Genomic DNA, 19237 nt, shown 5'->3' with positions numbered 1-19237 from the left:
TACTCGCATCCGTGATTCCCACACGATATTTTGTTGTTGTTGTGGTCATTGTAAAGACAAAATCCATAATCCAAGATTAACCACATTTTTATAGGAGTACAAGTTTAAGTTCAAGTTGTTATCCATAATAATATTAAGGCAAAAGCTAATGAGCGCCCCGGGGGCGTTAGACAAGAGAATTAAAGTACAAATATTAAAGTAAAATTAACATTAATTACACCGAACGACGCGTGATTTTGTCATGAATTCCTAACTTAATACCATTTCAACCAATATAATTTATCCTTATTTAACATCCCGGGATGCTCGTTAGCAAGATCGTAATATTAATAGAGTATTAGTGCTTGTCAAAGAAAATGACAACACATTGACTAATCACCCAAATCCCAAAATTACCTCCAAATCATACACACCCCAAATCCCAATATTCCATACCCTCCAAAATCTCACTTCCTACAGCGCCAAAAGTACACCCCCCTAAAAATCCAAAAAAAAAAAAATGCGAACATTTCCGTTACTTTTTTCTCTCCTTTTCATCTTCTTCATACAACACCATCTTCAAGCTGTTGCAGAACTCTGTTCTACCTTCTCGTGCAACCAACACAGAAGAGACCCGATCCTATTCCCATTTTGGGTACCCGATAACCAAACCTCTCGGTGCGGGTACCCCGGGTTCGGACTCTCCTGCAACTCCGCGGGTCAAACCCTTTTGCCTTTTAAACCCGATCATCTTATTGTACAGGGTATATCATACCCGGATCAACTCATTTGGGTATCCGACCCGAATCATTGTATTCCTAAACGGGTTCTTGAGTTTTCCTATTCGGAGCTTATGCCGTTTGGTTATGGGCCGTATGATTCGGCTTATACCTTTTTGAACTGCTCCGGCCCGAAGGTTGACCCGGACCAGCTACCTGGGGGTGTTTCGGTAATTTCGTGTATGAGTGGCGGGAATTATACGGTTGTGGTTGCGTTTGATGACGTGTCGGAGGCGAAGATGAGGAGGAAGTGTGAGGTGGTTAAGAAGGTAAACGCTGCGTTTTGGTGGAGGGGGATGGAATACGGTGTGTTTCCGATGGATATGAGTGACGTGTTTGTGCAGTTGAGTTGGGATGTTCCGAGTTGCGTTAATTGTATGCTACGTGGTGGGTCTTGTGGCTTGGTTGGTGATTCGGGTCTCGAAGTTGGTTGCTACCTTCCTGCTTCTTCGGGTGAGTATTATTGTCTACGTTTTCGTGTTTATCAAGGAGATTAATCGTGAATTGTTCGTTGGAATTTGTTATGTACACCCGGATGCATCTTGCACCCAACTAAATGACAGTGCATCCGGGTGTATATAACAATCACTACCTAAATAATGTCACATGTATATATGTTATTTGAGACGTCTAACTAGCTAAATTTTGAAACAGGCTTATTAGGAGCCTATTGAAAGTAAGAGACGTTTATTGTTGTATTGTATGATCGTGGGATGGAGGGAATATTACGTTATGGGGAATCGATGATCGTGGAATCAATCACTAGTGGGGTGATTTCGCTATCAAACTTTATTCTTGATGTAGGATTTTCGATCAAGTGCTATCTTTGCTACGATGCTTTGTATATTGTTGTTGCATAAAACAGACAAACGAGTATACCTACAAAATTGTTATGCCACTTTGAGAAAGGACCTTAGGGGTACACAATAACTTAGCTATAGTGAAATTCCATAGCGTTTATAGTTAATCCTAGATTTATATGTCTAATTTAAACTTCAGATCATTGAACCATTGGAGGAAAAACATGCTTGTCCTAACTTTTTCCCGTAGTCCATGATTAACTTGTTCTGTATAATGTGGTTGAGTTGGGAATTGAGATGCCTTGTATTGACTGACTGTAGTACGCCAGGCCGAACACGCCACTCGGGTACTAACGGATGATTCAATACTACACCCTTTGTTTAACGGGTCAATTAGTAGCCAGGAGTGCAATTCAAATGTGATCTCTTATAGAGTTATAGGGTGTGAAAAGAGTAGTACAAGTTAAAGATTTGTTTTAAAATGATGGTCTGTTTTTGACATTTTAAAATAACGTACCTATCTGGCTATCTTCAATATATTTCTCCTTATATGTCAATGAAAAGTATAGAATGATAATTATATGAAGCTATTTAAGATTAGTCTAACATAATGACCAATCAAGTATGTTCTAATAAGGGGAATCAATACATAGCCTCATAGGATTAGCGGCGTGTGATGTATGATATTCACATGATACATATAGCATTACCAACTTTCTCATGCTACAAAAATATAAAAGTCATCTACGAGCTTCCATATTTACTAGTAAATACATCAAATCATTCTTTGAATTCAAAACTTAAAGACTATAAAAGTCAGTTTATAATGGTAGTGTAGTCAATTTTGGCTTTTGTAAACAACCATTTGTTCTGAACTTCTGATGGCATTTGCCAGAAAACAAATTTGTTTTTAACTCTTACTCCGTATGACTGTACATATTAGCAGTCATTTTATTGCGAATGTGAGAATTCATTTACCAAATACCTATAGAATAAGGACCTTAATTAAACTCCATAAGATATTTTGTTTGAAAATTCCATAGGTTGTTAAAAATCGTAAAATCTTTCCTGTACGAAGTTAGTAAGTTAATATTTGCTGCTTCTACTTGAGCGCGCAGTAGCTAAGATCAAATAAACACATACAATTCAGGTTGCTGATGGTATACTGACGTGGTATTGATTTAAGAAATTCATAGTTAGGTTAACAACTGCTGAATTTATAATTAGGAACAAATGAAAACGAATTGTGAACTTGTCTTGGTAGGTTTTAAGATGTGGACATTTCAACTAATGTGGTCTAGTTAATTGAGTTTCACATCTTGTATTGCACGGAAGGTGGGCAGAAGAGGTTTCCTTTCTTTGTAAAACTTTTTAATTAAATTGGTGTCATCTTACTTTCTAATGAGCCATGACACACTGAAGTTGACATCAACTCCTTGGCTCTTACCATGTATATGAGTATTACGTATAAGAAATATATAGTGTTTATACTCTTGGAAGCTTGTTGCTGTTTTTGTGTGTACGGTTGTTCTGATGGCCATTTTGATGTCGAAAGCTATGTAGCTATGTAAGGCTGTGAGCCCCTAATGTTCCTTTCAAGTCTGTCCCCATACATGGTCGTGTGGTTATTGTTTTTTGCACTCCAAGATTTGGGTTTTAATCGGTTTAAGTATGGCAGTGAACCCGTACTATATGTTTCAATTCTGTCCCCATACATGCTCCGTGTGAGCAGTGCTTTTCGTATTCCAAAATTTTGGTTTGTTACACCTTTGGCGAGAGCCAATTTATCAAGCCATGCCTAGATAAAATTTAAGAGGTGTAAAATTCAATTTCATGTTGGTACTGTTTCTTTTGTTACATTACGTGTTTTCACATTCTTATCCATTACACTTTTGTGGCAATGTAATTTGTAAGTAACAAATAGTCCTGGGCAGGAATCATAATCTTGATCAGGATTTGTGGACTGGTGCCCTGATATGAGTTAATGAGTATGTGACTTATGTAAGTTATCGCGTACTTCCTTCGTTTCATAATGACCTCCATTTCAAATATAATGTGTGTTACATGTAGTGTAAGAATTTGGGGTTTGTCTAGTCCTTTTTGGACACACAATGTCCAGTTTTCTAAATTTCACCAATTTCTGTTTGAAGTGCTACTCTGATTTGGATTATAATTGTTAGTATTCTAGTAAATGGAAGCAATTTTGCAAGATATCTAAAACAGCATTAATTATCACACTAGATGATAATCAAGACCTGATCAGAATACTTCTGTATGTGCTCTTAATTCGCTCATTTACTTCTTTACAGGTTTACCAAAAAGCGCCAAATATGGCTTAATGCTGGGAGCTGGAATACCAGGCTTTCTATGCATTATTGGGTTGACATTCTACATCAGCAGCAGGGTTAGTGCTCGTAATCAGAATCGACATTACTCAAACACTGAATCCTCGCCCTCAATCTTTCCGCAACCAATTATCATTACACTGGGCCTTGATGCCCCTACCATAGAATCCTATCCGAAAACCATTCTAGGAGAAAGTAAACGACTCCCAAAGCCCAGTGACAATACCTGCCCTATATGCTTGTCAGAGTACGAGCCCAAAGAGACCTTGAGGTCTATACCAGACTGTAATCACTACTTCCATGCCGAATGCATAGATGAATGGTTGAGAATGAATGCCACCTGCCCTCTTTGCAGAAATTCACCTCAAGCATCATCTGCGCTTGCTGGCAGCTAGCCAGCTAACTCCTGCTTGGTCCTTGAAATCTCCTTGTCGCGTAGTTTGGATCATTAGCATTGATTCATTGTTGCTTGTATATACAATAGTTTTTTATTTTAGGAAAAAAGAAAAAGGAAATAGAATTCTTGGGCATCTTTGTACACAAATTTTGGGGTTATTATACAGACACAAATACCATTCATTGAATTTTATGATCAATGCTGTTATTTAAAAGGCAGTCACAGTTTATTGCTTACATCAATCTACATGCAGTTTTTTTACTTTGATCTTGTCAAGCTCAATAAATTGACAAGCAGGAAGTGTTGTTTTATCAAACATAAACTTGGTAGAATGGAATACACGGTGTATAATTTAACTCTTCTACGTCCCATGTATCTTATGATAGTTATCTGTGTCGGATAGTTGACACTTAGACAAGGGTTGTCCTTACCCAGTACTAACTTTTACTGCAACACCTCACCTCAATAATGTAGAGGAAAGAACCTTAAAAAATAGTAGGAGAAGTGAAGTATACTTGTAGGTTTGGCTTGAAATGAGAATCATAACTAAATCTAGCAAGTAGATCTATTTAAATATCTGTTTCACTATGTTTCTTGTATATGCAAAGTGAAGAACATGCAAAAGTCTTTTAGGATCAAGAATATATATTATGTACATAGTATGTCATGTTCGAAATTGTGAACCTCTATGTATTTGACACTTTAGCATGTACTTATATCAAACACTCGTACCTTGTATATGCTAAAAGTAACGCGGCTACCCCAGCTGGGTTGCAGTAGGTATGTGCATCAGTTCGGCTGCCTCTGCATTTTATTTCTCTGTTTACAGTTTTCTGTTCCCTTAACTCCTGCTCCTTTAAAAATTTAACTCAGAAACAGACTTAAATGTGTGAACCATACACTGCAAAATGATATTATGTTTTTTGGCATAAGAAACTCAACTAATATCCTTAAATCATGCAGTCATGTGTAGTACATGCTTGCAATCAACAAAGGCGCTACCCTCTATTTATACCTTTAAATATATCCAGTCTGAAAAAAAAACATCAGAACTAGAACTGAAGTACACAAATATGAGTTGTCTTATCACATTCTTAGCTCTTCTCTTAGTGCTCTCCAGCAACACCGTGACAGGCCAAATACAACTAGGACAGCCAGGAGGACAGGCATCAATTCCATGTAATCAGGTGATTAACGAGCTGTCACCGTGTTTACCTTACCTCCACAACCAATACTCCTCACCCTCAACTTATTGCTGTCAAGGCGCTAAGTATGTATGGAAGCATTTCGCGCAAAGCAAGAAGAAACGACAGGGTGTTTGCCAATGTCTCGAGTCTGTACTGCCTATTATAGGACAGATTGATGGTTCACTCATCTCTGCTCTTCCTAAACAGTGTGGGTTGAAACTCAAACTTCCTCCCATCAGTCCAAACTTTAAATGTTCCCAGTAAGATTATGTGTTCTGTCCTTATTTTTTAATCTCTTTTTGAAACACAAGAAAGTTTATCTTACTGACTTACTCTAGCTACATGTGATTATTGTGCAGGGTAAAATGATGGAGACAAAGATGAAGAATGAGGAAGTTTTTAATAATTATACGAGGAAAAAAAGGTTATATGCAGTTGTAATAAGTAGTTGTTACAATGTAAGAAAATGACACGAGTGGTACACAAAATGTGGGATAGAAGATTCGAATTCCTTGCAATAAAAGAGGCTAGATTATTTGTTCTTAAGCCAAGTACAACTGCACTGTGTTATAGACTTGATAAAACTTTAATTATTGTAGTAGCAATTAGCAATAATAACATTATTTGCAATGAGTTTGTTCTTATTAGCCTCTAAATCTCTCGTCACAATGTAATTACAGAAAGTATTCTCCTCTCGTAACATTAATGAGGTTATTCAAGTTGGGTTGTGTTGGTATAATGTCAAGTCCAGGGGCGAGGCAAAGAATTTCGAGGACCGCGATTTCGAACCTCTGACTTACCTTTCATAACTCATTGCTCTAACCAGCAAGCTAAGGAGATTTCTATTTTATTTAATACTCACAATGATTATTTATCTAATTTTGAGGCCTCTATATTTAGGAGGCCCTGTACAGTCGCTCAAGTTGCTCCGCCGCCCCTGGTCAAGTCTAAGTTTATGATCAATTGAACATCGTTTATTCAAGAGAAACAAGACTTAAAGCCTATAGCCTTATATATTGTCCTAATGAATAACTTTGTAAGTTTTAACTGACCTTTGAATTTTCATTATTAAGTGCAATATATTTTAAAATCTCATCTAATTCTTATAAAACCATTTACTATTATCATTATTATGGAACAACAAGAGTATAATACATAAGCCACGAACAACAAGTCATCATAAATGATAAATATATATATAGTTGTTAAAAATGTTAACGATCAAATCCAACTATAATACGTAGTAAATCTCATGACATCAACAATTCAAGTTATTTCGTGCATGAAAAAAACTTCAATCTCAAATCAGTATCAACAATATCAATTTGAGTCTAATTAGATAAAGTAGATAATTGGTTAATGATTATAGCCGATAAATATATGAGATTAATCATGTACACTTTAATACATATACGATACAATAAGAGTAGTTGAAAATACTAGGCACTCCGTATTATTGTTTGATGACACAGACCACACACAACATATTGCTACTCGTAGGATGCAAACCAATTTTCATAAATTGCAATAATACCTTTTTTTTTGAATTGCTAAACACCGCCAACAAAAATGATCATCACCGCCAACATTCGGAGTGAATGGACAATCGTACCCTTATTACTTCACCACCCCTTATCCTTTCGGTGACCCACAACCCCTTCTGAGCGACGATGACCATCACCACCCTGATCGGCGACCCACCATACCCTCCTCTATGACGACCCACCACCTTCCCTCGCCGCGCGGAAAGGTGGTGGTTTAATATATATATATATTATTCTAGGCAACCGCGATAACTGAAGCCCAAAATCGGTTACCGTGGGCGGTAACCGGAGCCCAAAACTGGTTACCATGCGTGGTAACCGGAGTTGGGCTCCGGTTACCACGCATGGTAACCGAAGCCCAAAAGCAATTATCGTGCCCGATAACGGATTTTGAGCTCCGGTTGGTACGGTTGTCAAAAAAAAAAACCACCACCTTTCCGCCAAAGAGGGAGGGCGGTGGGTCATCTTTGAGGGGGATGTGGTTGGTCGCCGGTCAAGGTGATAGTGGTGGTCAACGCTGGTTAGGGTGGTTGTGGTGGCGGTCATCGTCGCCGTTCAGTGTGGTGGTGGTGTTATTTGTCAATTGGGTGGTGGTGTCAAGGTGGTGGCAAGAGAGAAGATAGTGGTGAAATACTAAGGGTACGGTTGTCAATTCACACTATATGTTGGCGGTTTTGATCATTTTGAATGGCAGTATGCCAGTATTTAACACCTTTTTTTTTTACTCGTAATTTTTTTTTTTTTATGTTTTCTTTGTTCATATTTAGGGGTGTTTTTGACTTTTTGTGATTGTACAAAATTACCAAAAATAAACACTACGCCGCCAATACTCCGGAGGAAGGCTCTGTCTCGCTCAGCAGATCAAGCAGACAGCCCAACCTCCCTTTCTTCAACTTTGCCGATGTTCAACCCTCATTTTCTCTATCCTCTGCTCCTAATTTCTCGCAAAGGTTAGACCCCTTTTTAATTTCTCCCCATTATATGATTAATGATTTATATCTTAATTATAAAGCATATGTTTTTTGGGTTTTGCTTAAACCCTAAACCCTAGTTCATATCTTCACATTTTCTGTTTTTTTTTTTTTATTTTTTTTTTTTTTTTTTTATTATTTTTTTTTTTTAATTTTATTTGTTCAAAAAAATTAAAATTATGTTTGATATTCATAAGATCTGAACTGCTCTGATTGATGCTAACTTTTGCTGTCAATTTTTCTGTTTGTTGGTGATTTGATGATTTCAGGGTTCTGATTTTGGTGATGATATCTGAAAGTATCAATCTTTTTGTTTAATTGATTGAGAAATTTAGTTAATTTGGTTATTTGAAGATGGCTTATAGGCGTAGTGTTTGTGCTCGAGCTACCCTTTTAGCTCGACGAATCAACCCTTGTTTTAGTTACATTTCTCATGACAATGACAAGAACAATAACAATGATAAGCCGGAATCGTCGTCTCGGCGGAAAATCGATGATTTACTAGCCGAAAGAAGGTCGTTCGGAACTTATAGTTACTGTTCTTTGGCATCCAGTAGTTTATTTCATCATCAAAGATCATTTTTCCCTGGACATGGAACTGGGGCTATTAGTTTTCATAGATATATGTCAACTTCTGTTGGGGAAGAGTCAGATAAGGTTGGTTTCATTACTGATGTTGCCGATGTTATGAGTGATACCACGGTGGATGCGGTTGCGTCTCAGGCCCCTGTTTTGAGTGAAGTGGCAACTGCTGCTGCGGATTCTGCTATACCAGTTGCTGCTTTGCAGTACTTCATTGATGGGGTTCACAGTTTTACTGGTTTGAATTGGTGAGAATCTGAAATGATTCTTCTTTGTTCCTTTTATATAGGTTTGAAGTTGATGGATGCTCTCTAAATGTTGTGGAATTTTCCCTTAATTTTAGGTGGGCTTCAATAGCTCTTACGACTCTGATGATTCGTGGGGTGACTGTCCCTTTCCTGATTAGTCAGCTCAAAGCCACTGCTAAGTTGACGGTATTGATTTGTTGATACCCAAACTTTTTTTCACTGTCTTTAGTTTCCAAGTCGCAACTTCAATTAACACTTTGTGCCTACCATCAAAGAGTGTATAATCTTGAATGTAACATAAAATTATTTATCATATATAGATTATGAGGCCACGTCTCGAGGAAATCAAGGCGGAGATGGAAGCCACGGTATGGTTACCAATTCCTTTTCCCTAATTTATAATTAAACTTTTTTGTACTGTACTATTCATCAAACTCTGTACTTTGCCTTGTAATGTTAATGAGTTGATTGTTCATTCTGCTTATAAGTTTCTAATGTGTGTGCACGTGTGTTGGGAGGGGAATAGGGGGTGGGGAAGGGTTATATATTGCTGTCTTCTATGTAGGGGAGCCTTATCTGGTGCTTTAATTATCTTCAAACTTTGCAAAGATTTTAGCAATTCAGAACTTGTAGCAGTATTTATTTGAATTATATCGAGGAGAGCCAGTACTTTTTTATCCTGTTTTTTGGAATTCTTGTGCTCGTATTACTGTTTTTGGCAATTGTAAATTTAGCGTAGCTGATGGTTCTTTCACCTTGCAATAGGCTGATGTGAGCCATTTCATTGTTATCAACTTATGGTCAATTTCTTGCATCTGTACACAAGCTAGGAAGTTCTTTGTTTTGGTTTCATTTGTTACAGACATACATGTGCTATTATCAACTTATTTGATGCATGCATACCTTCTTTGACTTTCCTGGTCTGTTTCTGTTCAATAAACCTTAAGAATCTTTGGGGTTTCCTTACAGGGTAATACGGATGAAGGGAGACTGAAAATGAACGAGATATTCAAAGAGTAAGTCAGGCATGAAGAACCTCATATGAACTATTGTGTTGTTATTTGTTTGTTTGGGATTGGTATGCTTACTTCTCTTGGTGAATAGATGTATTCAGGGCTCTGCGAGAATTGGAACAGGCTAATCAGATTATTATTGGGTACTTGGCTGTAGTCTCTGTGTTAATTAGTTACACTGGACTTAATGTTACATATTCTGATCTCTAGATAAGCTGGAACTGTGCAATTTATGGACATATTCTTATTGATTTATACTATGTAGTTTTGCATACACTTATTTAAGTTGGACTTTAAGCTAAACCCCTGGAGCTGAAAGATGATATACTTCATGGAGTAATGATAAAAAGATCCAGGGAAAGTATTTACTGTTCTCACAAATCACTTATGACGTTACGAGCAATGTGCTAGGAAAGCGGTGACTAGGTGAGGAGCTTGTATTGGGGGCAACATGGGGAAGGGAAATGGGAAATCTCCTTCAAGTTTCAGCAAATTTAGATGCGACTAATGTCCATCAATCTATGCTTGATTAGCATAGAAAAGGCCTTGGTATGCTGTAAGTAACAGACTTTTATGCCTAGACTAGAGTCCTGATTTCGAATGCTAATGGCTTTATAGTGGGTGCGAGTGCTATTAGCTATCCAACTGTACATGATGCACTTTCACATAATCTTCTTGCATTTGGAGCCCTTATTCATGTTCTTTTCTTTTGTGACCTTGGGGTCTACTAGATTGGGTTAAGCCATGACTGATAAGCTTTAGTAGAGCAGCTTTTCAAACTCTACGAGTTGACTAGACATGGTTTGAGTTCTAGGCTTTCGCTTGCTCTTGAAGTTTGAAATTCATAGCTTTACCCTTAAGGCCTCTTGGATACACATTATAATTTGTCACCAAAAAGTCGTGAAAGTTTCCTTTGACATGTGATTTGGAATTGTTCATGAAATATATTCTGGTACTTAGGTTAGTTAGGTATGCTGTAAAACCATCAAAATCTGGTTATTTTCTATGTGGACACAAACTTCCGGTAATATACAGAGTTGAGATGTGAAAGCTAGAGGTATGAAAATGCATTGGTTAGAGGGGTTTGTGAAATTTAAGTGTGAAATGTTCAATGAATATTTTAAATTAGGGGTTTCAAAACAATTTTGAAATGAGTATCTTGTAAAACCACCCAGTATAAATCTTGCCATGGGCTGGGTTTGAAGTTGTCTAAATGTACACATCATGACATGGAACTGGAATAAGTACCATCATGTCTATTGTTTAAGAAACTCAGCATTTCTGAATTGAGGAAAGTCTATTTGCTGTAGTTGATGATCGGCATTGTTTAGTATGCTATTAGAATTTTAAATACTACGTAGTAGTATATCTTTTTTTCTAAGTTAGAGTGAAAGAAATTCACTGACTAGTTGTGGGCGTGATTGCTTTAAAAATATAAAGAGAAAGAATAGAAAGAAAAGAAATGATGTATTCGTAATTTTGATACTTTACAATCGATGTTAAACTAAAGATTACGGGTAAGGAAGTCAGGATTTTTGCAATTAGGATTTGTGCGTTGAATTGAGAGAGGTAGAGGAAACACTTAAGGCTGAGGGAAACGAAAAAAGTCAAACAAGAATGAAAGTGAGGAGGGAAGCAGATGAAAGATGAGAAAAATGAGGTGTAAGTAGGCTAATCAAGGTTTGTGGAATTTGAATCTTTGACTTGCTAATCAGGAATGACTTGCACACCATATCACTAATGTGAGCTGTTTCATTCCTCTGCAATGTTTTCGTGAGCTAAAGTTTATTCAGTAGTCCTGTTCTGTAGAATGGCTTGAGCCACCTTATATCCCAATCTGTGAGCTCTGGAAGGTTGTCAATTTCTGTAATGTATTTACATTTTTTTTCCTGTTGGAGTGATCCATTTCTGTATCTGTAGTTTTCAGGTTTTCCATGTGGGTATGCTAATAATAATTTGATAAATGCAGATATGGTGTTACGCCATTTACTCCTCTTAAGGGGCTTCTTATTCAAGGTCCTGTCTTCATCAGTTTTTTCTTAGCTGTAAGTTGATAGTGATAATCTTTTTTTTGTGGTGCTTGCTAGTTGCTATAGAAAAATAAATTTGCTTATCACAAACTATATATGCAGATATCAAATATGGCGGAGAAGGTTCCATCATTTAAAGAGGGTGGAGCATTTTGGTTTACTGATCTTACAACTCCGGATGCAAGGTATATCCTTCCTGTTTTGACGGCAGTGACTTTTCTAATTACTGTGGAGGTATGTATTTATAAAGTTGTTAATCTTATTCTGGATCTTGTACTTTTTACGCTACAGAGCTGTACAGGACTTTTTACTTCCCTTTGTTCTTAAAATCTGTATGGCTCTGGTTTGCGTATTTATTGTCTAATTATTACCCCATCTATCTTGTCTCAGTTGAATATGCAGGAAGGTATGGAAGGCAATCCCGTTGCTAGCACTATGAAAAAGTTTTCAAGAGGCTTAGCTGTTCTTACTGTCCCATTCACCATGAGCTTTCCAAAGGTATTACCCCCAGTCCCCCACTTAAGTTATCTCAAAATATTTGTGCATTTAGATTTGATCTGGGATCATATAATTTGATCTGATGGGTTGATGATTAAGTGAGGAATGAGGATAGTCACTAGCTGTTTTAGTTTTAAATTTAAATCGTTATCCCAAAAGAACGCCATCCAACAATTGGGCTGATACATCTCCAGCTATCTGGTGAAAAAAAAAAAGAAAAACTAATTTGATGCAGGATTGACACTTGAAGAGCTCAAGTAGAGTGGTAGTTTAAATAGCTATTTGATGAAAAACCTCGCCTTGGGTGGTACTCTGCTGTTGGGTTTGCAGGGTGATGCACAGTTGGTTGCATAGTTGCATTTGTTGTTGCTTTACTGTTTTTTTTTTAATGCTCCCTTTTCTATAACTTGAATTCATCTTAATGTATTCTTGGAAGTAGTGTATAGACCAAGGTAGAGGGATCAGAACTAAGCCTGTGTTTGATTCAACTTATCTTGTGAACTTAAACTCATGATTTTTTCTAAAATTATCAGTTCATTTTTTTTTATCTAAACTTATTTTGGCTCCAATTGTATAGTTATTGTAGAAATTTTCTGGAAAAAAACATAGGATAAAAGCTTGTTGTTTGACTTATTTTGTCTGAAATTATCTATATTTATTTGAACTTAGCTTGTTTAAAACAAGTCAAAACAAGATAAATTAAGTTGAATTAAACATGGCCTGTGACAAGTATTATTCTATGTCATGTAGTATGAGGGATGGAGTTGGAAAGTTATTTCGGACTCCTGTATTTTAATTCTTAAGGAAATATGATAAGCTATATATATTTTGGGTGCCTTGTAAATAGAGCTAGAAATCTCTGACACGACACGACACGACAATACGACCGAAACCAGCACGACACGAACACAAAGTTAATGAGAGAAAACACAAAGTCGACGCGACATGACACGAAATCAACCCGAACACGATCCGTTTAGATAAAATGGTCAAATTATGCAATTATCTTACATTTTACATAGTTTTTGATAAATTATATGAATAACGCGAAATTAACACTAGACTAAACACGAACACGACACGACACGATTTTTTTCCGGCTCTACTTGTAAAACTATATGTTATTCGAAAATTACTAAAAAAATATCACTAGGCTTGTAAGTGCTCTCGTTAATTAAAGAGAAGTGTTAGACCCTGCTCTCTTCACCTTAAAAAAATAATATTCGGTAAAAATATTCAGTGTATTAAAATTAATTTTAAATTGGTAAAAATCAGTAATTTAAAGAAGAAATATATTAGAGAATTGTAAAATTAATTTCAGTTCAGGAAATTTAATTTCATTTCAGTAAAATATATCTAAGTTCAACAAAAATAATTAATTTTTAGTAAAATTAATTTTAGTTTAGCAAAATTGAGTTGAAGAGAATAGGGCTTTATAGGGAAAAAAAGTAGATCTCTAGCCTTCATTCATGCTTGACCTTACAACTTTTTCTTTCACTCCATATTCAGCGTCTTCAGTTCTAGCCTATTTTAACTTACAATTTCATAATTAGTGTTGTATATATAGGCTTGTTCTCCATGTGTCATCTCTGGTCAATTAATAAAACGATTTGCATGTTTTTAGTCCAAATGGCAAGTGTCAAGCCCATGTTAGACTGTTAGAGTGTCAACTGTCAAGAATTTGAGTCAGTATTTGAGGTGTAATAACAAGTTTGGGTACCATAGATTCTAGTTGTCTTGTCCTCCCTGCCACCCTAATTATGTTACTGTGGGTAAACAGCTTAGAGAGGTGGTAGTTCCACAGTTTTGATGCTATGTGCTTGTCACTAGTGACCAATATGACCGATGATCTATTCAATGATCCCTGTAGATTTGTAAATTCTGCGATCTTTCTCTCTCAGCTCTGCGTCTCTCGTGCCCACCGAATATCTCCCTGTCACCAAGCCCTTCATCTGATACCTCTCTTAAGTCCAAGCTTATGGTTTAAATATATGAATGATGACTTGAATTATGTATCAGAGTATCAGACGTTCAGACTGAATAAATGGTAATAAGGAGGGATCTTGAACCCTGCATCTAGATGTTATTTGGTTGGTAAAGAATGAAACCCCCTATCTATTTTCTTTTATAATGTTGTTTTATCAAATTGCCTTATCTTTCTCTTCTCATTTTTCTCATCCATTTTGGACTTCCTCAGCCATTTCCTCTCCTAATCTTTTTCTATGCCTCTTCAATACCTTCACCACTTTATCTCCTTTCTTTGCTCACCCTGTTTCATGCTCTCTTTTCTTCCCATTTACTACTAGCTGTTGCATTAAGTACCTTCCTTTGTATGATGGATGCAGCACGGACCTTGCTGATGCCAATAGGATCCAGCAAGCCTCATGATGCTAATGAAGGTGGAGGATTGGAGGCATTGATCTTGAGAGAAAGAAGGCCGGGCTGCTTAGTTAGGTCAGGGGAGGTTATAGCAAAGCCACTTGGTTGGAGAAAGGTGTTTGAACTTTGAAGTAGTACGAAAATAGAATAGTGGATTATAAAGATCTAGAACTGATGGTCGTTTCCAGTTGAAAAGAGATAGAATGACGAGGACAGTGGATTTGGGAATTGTTGGGGGCAAGAGTCTTGAGGTAGTAAAAGCAATCTGGCTACAAGGGTTATAGTGGGGAGTGCTTGTAGATAGAGAGGGCTATGGGTAGTGTGTATAATCAGGGAGGAATTTTTGTCCTTACCATGCAACTGAAAATCTTAGATGGGGGTGCAGAATGGAGACGGTACAGGTGGAGAAGAATTGATATGACTAATGAGTTGGAAGGGAATACTTTGCATATTTTCTGGATAAACCATCGGCTTTTTTGCTACAAAATAACACTTGAAAATTGGAGAGGGTTTGCTATAACAAATTAAACCTTCACTGACCAAATTTTGTATTACATTGTTTATCGAATTATCCACAATAACCTCCAAATTACCACAATGAAGTGCTGGTGATAACTATATAACGGTAATGTATCTTTCCCTTTGTTTTTTCTTTCTGATTTTCATTCACTTTCATGACTTCATCATATCTACTCTCAATCCATTTACAATTGGCAACCTATTCTTGACCCTACCCAAATTTTCCCACTAAATCATTTTCTATCTGCCCTTCCTTCTTGTTAGTAGGGCTCTTGGTGCTCCTCCTCCCTCAGATTGAATTCTCTTAACATCACCCCCTCTTCCTACTAGCTTTTCAACCCCTTCCATTCTTCTTCCCTTGCAAGAGTCTCAACTCCCTCTTCCTCCACTAACATTATTGTAGGCTTGTGTAGTAACATGATAATTAGTGGCCAAGAAATCTAACCTTTGCCTGCCATAGTAAACAGTGGTTAGCATTTGGTTTATCACAACTAAGAGGATACTTTGGCAATCCTCTTGTTTTCTAGTAAAATCTTGAAGCCTTTTATTCATATTGTTTCTCGAGGATGGAGTTTTATGCCATTAGTGTAAGCCAGGGTTAATACAATAATACGTAGTATGCTTACGCGGAATGAGAACGAGGTTGCAATACACTAGTTATGATAAAAATAATATGGTTGAGGGTTTTGTTTAATACGGTATTTGAAATCATATTGCGATAAGATAATATACCCTAATATGTATTAAGTTATTTTTTTTTGAAGTCTTGGGAGTAACTAGTATAAGTCTTGGGAGTAACTATTATAGAAGGCTTAAATCAGGAGTTTGTGGGGGAAGGAAGTATTAGGTAACCCTGTAAAAGAAACAAAGTGAAATAGGAAAGCAAACGAAGCAACCAATAAACCCCTTCCTTGTTGACCTATCCTCTCTTCAATACCCCTCCTTGTTCAATTCTATCTCTAAGCATTGAGATATCACAATACGCTAAATTGGGAGTATTGATACGCAAAAAGTGTTTAAGTATTGGAACAATAGTCTTAAATTGGAGTTCGGGGGTGGAGGGGAGTATTTGGTAACCCTGGTGTAAGCTCTTACATTTTGCTTTTGGTACTAATATTAGCTCTGGAAGTGAGAGAAATTGGTTCCTTGGTTGATAGGAGAGATTATTTGAAGAAAAGGAAAAAGAAAAGGGGGAAGGTTGGCCTCTATTAAAGGTAAAGATAATTGAAGAGAGAGAAGAAAGTAGGAGGAATCCAAAGTTGTTATGTTATTGTGAAGCCGTTACCATTATGGTGATTTTTTGGTATAAAATAGTAGCTTAAATTCTATTCTGGATGCTCCTGAAATAGTAACATAAGTGCTATTAAATATAAAGTTACATTTTACAACAACCCCCCCACCCCCCCCCCCCCTCTTTTTTTAAATGATATACTTTCTCAATTCACTTTTAATTGCATAAGGTTGGCCAAAATTTTTGGTCAAACTGTTGCAACTAAAAGTGAACGGCGGAAGTTTAAAGATCTGTGACCGATTGACCGTGTAATCGTTTTAGAGATCGTTTCATGGTTTAGAACACTATTGATCATTTTGCAATTTGCATTGGCTGCACGCATCATTTACACTATTTATTGCATGGGTTCTTAGTAAGATGGAAATAAAACAAGGGATTTATAGTGAATTTGTTTTTAAATCAGTTTTAAAATCTAAATATTCTATAGTGTCTTGAATAATGTTCCATCGTAATTTTTTCTCCACCCCCTAGTGTGTATTTTTGTTCATTCTTTTTATGCACTACCATGAACATTCACATGAGGATATATCCACTTCGCATAATTAGACTCAACCTATTAAACAACTGTTAAGGATAAAGTTTCTGGAATAGGTTTAAGGCTGGGGGTTGGGTTCTAATTACCTTTACCTCAGTGTTTCTTATCTTCTAGTTCTGGCATGTTTTAATTTATATTGTGCTTTGTTTAGTTGAAGCTATGAATAGTTCATAGCTGTTCTCTTAAACAGTACATTTCCCAGATATTTCTTTGGCATGTAGTGTGCGAGGTTCTTGTTAATTATCTGAACTTGCCATGTTATTTATGTTGATATGTTCGAGTACTTGGTTCATGCTTCACTAGTTTCCAATCTCCAAAATAATTTCCAAAGAAAATGGGTTTGGATTAATTGCAAAAACCATTTGTAGTCACATGGGATGTACATGTTTGTCAATTTCTATACATCAATGAGATGTCTATATTGTACGGTGTATGTACTCGTTTGATCTTTGGCTATCAAGTAGGCAACTATACTCATTTTATGATTTATAATAACTATGTCTGCTACCTTTGTGAGCATTCTATAGTCTGAGCTTGGTTGAAGGCATGTACACTTGTACAGTGAGTAGTTTTAGATGAAACATAATTGTAATCTCGAAGTTTATCACTGTCTTTGTTAAAGCTGTAACTCTAGTGTATTATCTATCTGGTTAAAGATATCTACTGTTATAGTGTTATGTATTAGTACATATCCATTATTGACGGGACATGTGAGTAATAAATTTCATGCATGTCTGTGCAGGCTATATTTTGTTATTGGATTACTTCTAATTGCTTCTCCTTCGCATATGGAGCTGGTATGTTTTCCATTCTTCTTTTCTGTCTACTGTACTGGTAATGTACTTTTAATGTTTATGCTCTTTCATTTGAAATACTCCCTCCAGTCTAGAATCGATTGTCACATTGCCTTAATCTCTTTATCAAGGTCATGATGTAATTTATACAAAAAGACCCTTCATTGCTGTTGTGCTATATTTTTCCTCTTCTCCACTTTAATTTATTATTTTAGTAGTCATGTCACTAATTTGTTATCTACTTACAAACCATTACAATAAGAAAGATTACTTTTCTAGACCACTAAAAAAGTCAAATATAGCTTACGTGAGTATTAGACTATTAGTTATACCACAGTGTAATTTCGTACTACACTTATTAATATCTTGTTAGAAGGATATAAGACTAGTCATTTCTTCTGTTTAACATTGTGTAAAAAATGTAAATTCTCATATCATGACGTAATATTTGTGACGTTTTTGTAAATCTAATGTCTACAGTGCTCAAAATTCCTGGTGTAAAGAAGTCCTTGGGAGTCCCAGATATACCAGTGCCACCTCCGAACTCACAACAAAAAACATCTGGCTTTTCTCTCTTAGAAGCGCTAAAACAAGCCACTGCACCCCCAAAAGCTCCTGCTGCATTACCTGCGGCTGCTGATCAAGCAAAATCTATCGATGAAAAAACATCATCATCATCATCATCGGCAGTTCTCAGTCAACGCCTTAAAAGTTTAGAGAGAAAAGTGAAGCAGAAAAAGAAAAACAAGAAGCGATGATGGTGTTCTCTGCTCTTATTTCTATCATCTTGATTTTTGGTATTATTTGAATTTTCATCCACCTTATACTACAGAATAAGTGTATCATTATTAGGGAGAGTAGCAAGATTTTGCCTTATAGAATTTAGAATACTACAGGCTTTCTCATTGATGGTTTTGAAGAACAAGCAGTCGGAGCGTATATCATGGATGTATCTGTCTGTTGAGGTGGTTTTGACAGACAGCAGGCGGAAATATCAGAGCATCTTTTTTGGCTATAAACCTGATTATATGATTATTATTGCAGTTTTCTTTTCTTTTTGTTAGTTGAGTTTGAAATTTATGTAGTTTTCAATGCAAATGAAATATAACACTCGAATAATAAATACGGAGTATGAAAAGCATATTCATGTGTAATTTCATTTCATTTTTTTTACAATACCTGTTTGAAGGGAGCTATGTTTACATTTATGTATTGAAATTGTGCAAAAGTTGGTTTGGAACATATTCTTAGGTGTAACCTCCTACACCTAGAAGTGGGTGTCACTGCTCAAAACGCAGGAGAAACTACGTGAAACGCAACCTACCTATTTAGTGTTCTCTTATGTT

General features: G+C 36.4%; 3 protein-coding genes across 5 annotated transcripts; all 3 read left to right on the top strand.

Moving 5' to 3' along the window:
• Positions 1-133: 133 nt before the first annotated feature.
• LOC110722689 (putative RING-H2 finger protein ATL21A) lies at positions 134-4561 on the top strand. Its single transcript, XM_021901971.1, has 2 exons — positions 134-1211; positions 3868-4561. The coding sequence occupies exons 1-2, from the start codon at positions 500-502 to the stop codon at positions 4296-4298; spliced, it is 1143 nt and encodes a 380-aa protein (XP_021757663.1). The 5' UTR covers positions 134-499; the 3' UTR covers positions 4299-4561.
• A 677-nt stretch (positions 4562-5238) lies between these two features.
• On the top strand, positions 5239-6128 carry LOC110722569 (probable non-specific lipid-transfer protein 2). 2 transcript variants are annotated; one of them, XM_021901833.1, is made up of 2 exons: positions 5239-5747; positions 5826-6128. In XM_021901833.1, exons 1-2 carry the CDS (start codon positions 5266-5268, stop codon positions 5833-5835), a joined length of 492 nt encoding a protein of 163 aa, XP_021757525.1. In that variant the 5' UTR covers positions 5239-5265; the 3' UTR covers positions 5836-6128. The 2 variants fall into 2 exon arrangements, with proteins under 2 accessions (XP_021757525.1, XP_021757524.1); XM_021901832.1 differs by having other exon boundaries at positions 5270-5747; positions 5847-6128.
• Positions 6129-7508: 1380 nt separating this feature from the next.
• Positions 7509-19133, top strand: LOC110722688 (mitochondrial inner membrane protein OXA1-like). 2 transcript variants are annotated; one of them, XM_021901970.1, is made up of 11 exons: positions 7509-7981; positions 8272-8832; positions 8928-9018; positions 9153-9200; positions 9802-9848; positions 11815-11890; positions 11978-12109; positions 12266-12373; positions 17840-17894; positions 18372-18688; positions 18788-19133. In XM_021901970.1, the coding sequence occupies exons 2-10, from the start codon at positions 8357-8359 to the stop codon at positions 18647-18649; spliced, it is 1311 nt and encodes a 436-aa protein (XP_021757662.1). In that variant the 5' UTR covers positions 7509-7981; positions 8272-8356; the 3' UTR covers positions 18650-18688; positions 18788-19133. The 2 variants fall into 2 exon arrangements, with proteins under 2 accessions (XP_021757662.1, XP_021757661.1); XM_021901969.1 differs by having other exon boundaries at positions 18372-19133.
• Positions 19134-19237: the final 104 nt, after the last annotated feature.

The sequence above is a fragment of the Chenopodium quinoa genome, unplaced genomic scaffold, assembly GCF_001683475.1.
Source record: "Chenopodium quinoa cultivar QQ74 unplaced genomic scaffold, ASM168347v1, whole genome shotgun sequence".
NCBI classification, from domain to species: domain Eukaryota; kingdom Viridiplantae; phylum Streptophyta; class Magnoliopsida; order Caryophyllales; family Amaranthaceae; genus Chenopodium; species Chenopodium quinoa.
The sequence above is the reverse complement of the archived record's forward strand: the minus strand, read 5'-3'. Positions and strand labels throughout refer to the sequence as shown.